General features: G+C 46.2%; 1 protein-coding gene across 2 annotated transcripts in view; it reads left to right on the top strand.

The window, feature by feature from the left end:
• Positions 1-617: 617 nt before the first annotated feature.
• The window catches only part of panx2 (pannexin 2), a 35,917-nt gene continuing 29,237 nt past the window's right edge, over positions 618-7,297 (top strand). For both annotated transcript variants that reach the window (XM_042109019.1, XM_042109018.1), the window contains exons 1-2: positions 618-628; positions 5,132-5,671. In XM_042109019.1, coding sequence (XP_041964953.1) covers positions 5,443-5,671 — 229 coding nt within the window. In that variant the 5' untranslated portion in view covers positions 618-628; positions 5,132-5,442. The remainder of the gene's footprint in view (positions 629-5,131; positions 5,672-7,297) is intronic.

Raw genomic sequence — 7,297 nt, 5'->3', positions numbered from 1 at the left:
ATATTTTACACAATTATAGTATGTGTAAGATGGAAAACAATATCACAACCTGAGTTGTATTCTTTCTTCCTGAGATGTAAGACCTACAGTAGCCTCCTAGACAAGACACATTTATATATTCCAAGTACAACTTATACCTACAGCAGGGGTCTCCAACAGGTAGCTTGCGAGCTACCAGTAGCTCCCCACCTGTTTCTAAGTAGATCGCTGAGTGATTGCCGATTAAAGAACTGCTAAGGAGTTTCACACATGGACATCAGATATTCATAATTATACAGGCAATATCTCATAGCAGTGAATAGATTATTCCCATTTGTTCAACACAGTTACAGTAATCTAATGGAAGTTAGTTTTTCTGAGAGCTATGTTAAATGTTTCAAAAAAGGGTGTAAAAACATGTGGTAAACCAGTGAAAAAGTGTTAACACATTTTTGCGAGATGACTTCTGCTGGGCTGAGAAGGTGAAAATGAAAATCAAGTGGACCCCAGTTTCATTAAGTGCATCTCATCAATCCAGAAAAACGGTAATAAAACATCATTATCCAGTAATGTTTAATGAACAACATCATACATTTAAGCTCTGGTACTTCTACACATATATAGATCCAATTTGCCTGGGATTCAACAGGTAGAATTACTAGAGATCCTTTGAATATTTTGGCACAAATAGCTCCCTGAAATGAGAGGAAGCAATCTGCCATGTCCAACATAGTAGGCCTGAAGTGATTAAATGCCTGAGTCATCTATGATATATGACTCAGGCATTGAATCCGTTTAAATTATAACCAGCCAGTATTTCGATTAGAAGAGAAAAGATGTCAAGGATTGGTATATTGTATTGCACCAAGATTAGATAGCTGTATGAGAGTTGGAGGCGTGGAGGGGCGCACTATTCGATTCATATAAAAAAAGAAAAGATAAAAAGGTTGTGACGACGAATCTTGAAAATGTATTGTATTGTTCAAAGTGGTGCTGATTCACCACATCGGTACTTTGGGGAACCATTCCTCAAATGACTTAAATCACTAGTGACAACCGTAGCGAGTCTCTCCGATGCTGTGGCGTCGCGGCTATCCTATCCTATATTTGGAAGCAGTCGTGAGAGCAAGCGGCGCCCGAACCAGTGTAAACCGGATAGAAAAAAGAGGTGGTAGACCGGCACTTGAGGCGCTTTTCAAGGATGAGTGTCTAGCCACAACTTCTCGCACGCCGTCCTCACAAAAACACTTTGCCAACCACTCTCGGTGCACTCCAGGGCAGCACCTTTTATTTTGGCTACAGTCAAAAAGGCAACATCTGAGAGCAGGGTTCAATAATAGCATCTTAGAATGAAACTGAAACGCAGCTGCCACACGCATTGAAATAAATTATAATAGGGCTGTAAGAGGTGTCCATTTCATAACCAGTTTGTAGGCTAGCAACCATATCCAACAATCTAGGATTGGGGTGATGTCATCAGCTATTGAACATGTGATAAATGCGAGACTCCTTGAGGACGACATGACGGGAGTGAGGGAAGACTGGGATGGGAGAGGAGGGAGGAGGGGAGTATGGAAGCGAGAGGAGGGGGACTGAGGTGGCGGGGTTTGGTAAAGGCGGAACAAACCGGTGTGTGCCCGGATACACGCTGTAACGGCTCGCCCGCACTGCAGCTTAACTCTTGCCGCCCCGGGGATGCTCAGGGCTGGGGAGTGTAAAGCATCTCACCACGGCGACTCTTCTCCTGCTCCACTGTCAGTCTGATCATACAGCTATCGGCCACTGATGACTAATAAATCTCCGCGACTGTGATCGCCAGCCAGCTGCAGGTAGACAGGGGCCAATACAGGTATGTGACACATCGGTGAGGTGAGAGTGTGACACTCATATGCCTGTCTCCCTCTTTCGCTCTCGCCGCGAAAGCTTACTGGGTCTGTATTTTTGTTTCTTGGTTTTAAGCGGATTGATTTCATTTCATTCATGTCGGTGTTCTGTGAACTGTGTGCCCAGCACAGCCGCCTGCTCTTTTGCATGCCTTCTTGCCAAGTGCTCGCGCCTTGCCGGTCCACTTCAGCACTAATGTGTTGGATAGTTCCCTCACGCCGTGCTGCACTCGCCGTCAGCGCTGGTGACATTTTTTTGAAGCATGGAGTTAGTCTATTATTGTGGGGTCGCTGAGCTGTAGTTTATCTACAGTGTATACTCATTAATAGGCAAGTCAATTTCGCTGTGTAGGCTATCATACGAAAGCCGGATCTGCTGTGAATCAAGTGTTTACCCGCTTTCCATTGAATTGAATTTACTTTCCTCTGGGTACTCCTAGTAATCATAGGCTACGTTACCGTCAGTTTCACTAAATGACATGTTATTATTTCCAGCAGTTTTAGTTGAAGTCGCCTCTTTGAAGCGCACACAGGGAATAATGAACACTCTAAAGTGCACACGGACGTGGAGCAGCTTTGTAATTTCCTAAACACACCTTCTGTCATACATACTCAACATCCACACACATCTATTCACTCACTCACTCACAGTGCACCCTATTGTAGTATTAATCACCAGCAAATGGCGGTGAGCATCTCAGCAAGCTTTAACAACTTAGAAACTATTGAAGAATCTACAACAATGCATTTATGCTCATGCTTGTCCAGCACACAGAGAGAGCATGCACTGGGTCAACTGAGAAGAAAGGGTCAGCTAGGTCATGCCACATGCAGGCCATAAGCCAACTGCTGCCATGGAACAGCCTGAACCAGGGGACCACCAAAACAACTGCAGCAGGCAACCCACAGGCTGCAAACGTCCAGATGCCCATCCAGATGTGGAAGGTTTTTGGTTATGGGATAGCTTTTTGTCAGAGATATGCAAGAGTTTATTGCACTCTTACAACAAATGTGTTAGAAAAAAACAATACAACTTACATTGTTTTTAACACATCTCTGTCCAGATTGGGACAACACAGTATGTGTTAAAAATTGAAAACAACTCAACTTATGTTGTGTTTTTTAACACATCTCTGTGTCCAGATAGGGACAACACATTTGAGTATGGGAATAGGCTAAGTGTAAAGTGAGAAAGGTTTTGGCAGTATACATATATCTCAGAGACCCAAATGTGTCTCAATAAAAATCAGCTTAGTGGATAAAAGGGAGAAGCCTCTGCATAGTAAGGAATGGAAATGTTACAGTGGATGCTATGCATTGGTCTTATCGCTGCTGTAGGTAGCACTGAGCGCTTTCTGCTGATGTTACAGCGCTACGCCATCTCCAGAGTCCACGCCCCAGAGCCAGTGTGTGGTGCACAGGAGAGAAAAAACTTTCTGGCAGCGATGCCTGTTTCATTGGACGTCTCCTGACTGTTCAATACAGCCACACCCTGCTGATTCAAGAGCTTAAACACATTTTTGTAGAACATTTTGTTCTATAAGAGCTATGAGAACACAATGAGAGTTTAGAAATATTTCATACAGCACCACAAAGCACTGACATGAGTCTCAAAGGTTTGGGACATGTGTAAGTGTGACATCAGCATAAGACAAGATCCTGAACTGAAATAAATGCCTTCAGTCACCAATTACATGTAACATTTATCAGGGACCGTTTTTGGCACGGGTCACCGGCAAGCGCTGTGTTGCATAATGCCTGAGCGCCCGGTTAATTATTTAAAACTCCGAGGATGCCCTCTAGCTGTGTGGGTTGAGTGCTCTCCGCCTGTCTCTACTGACCCAGTCTGCACAGACCCCACACAGAGGCCCAAATGCTCTCCGCTCTTCATGGTCTCGGTGTCTTCATCTTACAATTTAGCGTGCAGGTTGATGGGTTGATAAAGTTCACAGAGAAAAACAACATTGCATTGAGTTGAGGCCAGCGAATTAGCTGTAGAAGGTCCAGTGGATTTTGTGGCTTGCAAAAACAGCATAGTGTCTGACTGACTCATTTCCAGAGACAAAGGGGGGTATTGGACATGGGGAGGAAGGGGGGGCCAATAAGAGAGAGTGTCTAAACAAAAGTGAGTGATGAGAGGGAAAGGAGAGAGGAAGAGAGGGGGAGATGGAGAGAGATGAAGGGATGGTGATTCAGAGCAGAGGGCAGCTGAGCGAAGGACGCTGGTATAACCTTCTCCTGATGTGCGTGCAGGAGGCCCCTCCCACACTCGCCGCTCTGCAGCAGCCCCACTCACACACACACACACTCTCTCTCTCTCTCTCTCTCTCTCCCTCCCTCTCTCTCTCTCTCTCACACACACACACACACACATACACACACACACACACTTGGGTGTGGAGGGAATGTACTGTATGTCCCTGTGTCACAAATACACAGACTGCACAGACTAAGAACACAAACACCATAGATATATATGCCCTCACCACACACATATACTCAAACCCTTCACCCCCCACTCACACACACCAATACTATCAGTCTCATAAACACTGAACATGCACAAGCCTGAGTGATCTACTGTTAGATAGCATTAATATATCATGTGCGTAGCACTTTAAGCACCTCACAGAAGTCAAGGTCACACACAGCGCACATAACCTTGGGCTCAATTTGCATTCATTCAGAGTAGAGGCTGCAGTATGATTATACCACACAGTGGTATACTGTTCACGCATGGCGTCTATGGTGATTCCTTCGGGGAAGTGATCATGTGTAATGAACGGGTTCCCTTGCCCCCTAGTGCTTACGCTGACAGCTTCTCATTACACGAGAAAGTTGCGTGGCCCGCGCCGCACGAAACATCTTTACTCTCTCCAGGCTATCGCGTTTTACGCAGCCCATTTCTTCAGCTGACTGCGCTGTATTGATTGGTTCAGCTCCCGGCGGGACGCATTGATCTTTTGAAACAAGACTTGTGTTTTCTGGCCGTGGTTTCTGGCAAGGTCACTCAGAGGAGAAAAAATGGTCAGGTGAGTTGTGTGTGTGACAGTTGGAGTGTGGGTATATACGTATTTGTGTGTGTGTGTGTGTGCCTGTGTGTGTGTGCCCACAGTTGTGTGGTGACTGACCATGAATATGAATGTGTTAAAGTACCCCTGGACACGTCTAAGTTTCAGTCTAGTTGCAGATGGCAGGAGTGGTTCTCTTCACTTGCAGGCTGATTGGTATGTTTGTGGTGACACTCATTCTTTATCTCCCTGTAGGAGCTGGATAACAGAGTGCTACTGGAAACTTCACCAGTGTTCTGACTTCTATCCTGTTTGGATAAAACTCACATTCAGACACCAGACTGTCAGCCTTTCCAACAACCATGTCACTGCCTTGACTGAACAGCCTCCAAAACCCACCCACAAACTCACATCATCCAATCCAGACACTCGGAAGGGTGAAGAGACACAGCCACCCAGCTAATCCCGTGATACCGTGGTGGAGGGGCCAGGGACACTCGGGTTTGGGTCGGGTCACCGGTGCGCTGCTGTGGGGGTGGTAAGGTGGGCAGGTGGGCGCTTCCTCCCGGATGCAGAACCTCCTCGACCAGAACCTAGACATGGCGACGGCGCTGCTGGCAGGCGAGAAGCTCAAGGAGCTCATCATGCCGGGCTCCTCGCAGGACGAGAAGGGCATTGGGCTGGCCGGCCTCATGGTGCAGATCAAGCTGGAGCTGCCCTTCGACCGCGTCGTCACCATCGGCACGGTCATCATCCCCATCCTGCTGGTCACGCTGGTGTTCACACGCAATTTTGCAGGTCAGTACAGCGCATCTCAGGTTAAAGGTCAGGGTAAGCGATGCTGGATGACCTCATGTTTGTTTATGTTTCTTAGCAGACGCTTTTGTCCAAAGCAAATTAAATGATATTTAAACCAAAGCAAAAACCAAGCAAAAACACACTATACAGCTCATTCGTCCCTCCAACGCTCCCTGAGAAACTCCACCCAGCGTTTTACTATTGTTTGGGGGACAGGCTGCCCTCACTTTGTTTGTTTCCAGTTGACAGAGCCTGGGCTGTGTAAGAAGATAGTGATCTTTCAGAGAATGGGAGCTAGTGGATCATGAGGACATATTTGCTGAATGTTACAAGAAGTATTACGTGTTAGAAATCTTAGCATTACTTACCTTACCTTTAAAGGTCATGAGGAGTCATTTAAAGGCACACTATGCAGGTTTTTTAGCTTAATATGCAAGTTTTTTTAGCTTAATTTACCTTCATTTAACAGCTTCAGAGTCATTGGAATGGTTATATGACTTTTTTCGGGGTGAATGGTGGCCGTCTCGCTTCCCTCTAGCGCCTGTGAGCGGAAAAACCACCCTTGCAACTGTGGGCCGGCGGGCCGATGGCCTCAGTGTCAGGAAGTATAACGAGTGTAACGAATTGCTTTACTGCATTCAAATACACAACACGCCATGCACCGGCTAGAAAAAGGTAGCGATGGAGTTTCTCAGACATTCGTCATGACAGAGCCAGCAAAAAAGAATCAAAAACCGAGAAAAGGAAATTGCCAATACTGCATAGTTTACCTTTAACGAATCTCACACAAATGTACACACACTCTCTTACACACTCTTATATACACTTCTATACAAAAATGTATGCACTGAAACGCCATGCACACACTAACACACACACTTGCACACTCATAATCTCTGACAGACACTGGCCGTCCACATTGTTCACTGAGACAGCCTTCACTCAGACAGCCTTCACTGATCAGCCAGCCTTCAGACACTCCTCACTGGAGCGCTCCTGTCAGTGTGGGCCTGAGTGATCTGTAGGGTTAACTGAGCATGCTGTGGTGGTGGGCTGTCTGACTCTCACTAGAAGTAACAGCAGCCACTAAGTACTATCACTTCCTGTAATCCCCAGTGGATTTGCCTTAACAACTCTGTGTGGACCCCTTTGTTCAGCAGACACACGAGGGGTTAAGTACACAGCGGTGTGTTCTCAGAGTGATCATTGCAGAGATTGGGCTGGGAGGGAGGAAAGCTTGAGTTAGTGTGTGTGGATGGGGATGGGGGTGGGGGGTGAATGCTGAGTCAGAGTCTCTGCAGAGTGCAGTCCCAACCAGCTGTGACTGAGGCTCTCTCTCACTCTTCTCTTTCTTCGAGGCACTTCTCTTTCTTTGTTCCCCCTCTTTGTTCTCTCTCTCTAAATATATGTGCTCATGCTTATTTATATCTCTCTCATCTGGTTCTCTATCCCCCTCTCCATCATTCTCAGTCTGCCCACCCCTCTCTTTCATCTGCAGCTCACTTCTCTCCTCCTCTTCTCTCTGTCCTGCTGTACGCCGCAGTAGGTTCCTCACATTATAACAGACAGCAGCAGATTCAATAAATTGCTAAATGATGCACTCTCTTATTATTATCATTATTGGTA

This window comes from Alosa sapidissima, chromosome 11 (genome assembly GCF_018492685.1).
Source record: "Alosa sapidissima isolate fAloSap1 chromosome 11, fAloSap1.pri, whole genome shotgun sequence".
Lineage (NCBI taxonomy): Eukaryota > Metazoa > Chordata > Actinopteri > Clupeiformes > Clupeidae > Alosa > Alosa sapidissima.
The sequence above is the reverse complement of the archived record's forward strand: the minus strand, read 5'-3'. Positions and strand labels throughout refer to the sequence as shown.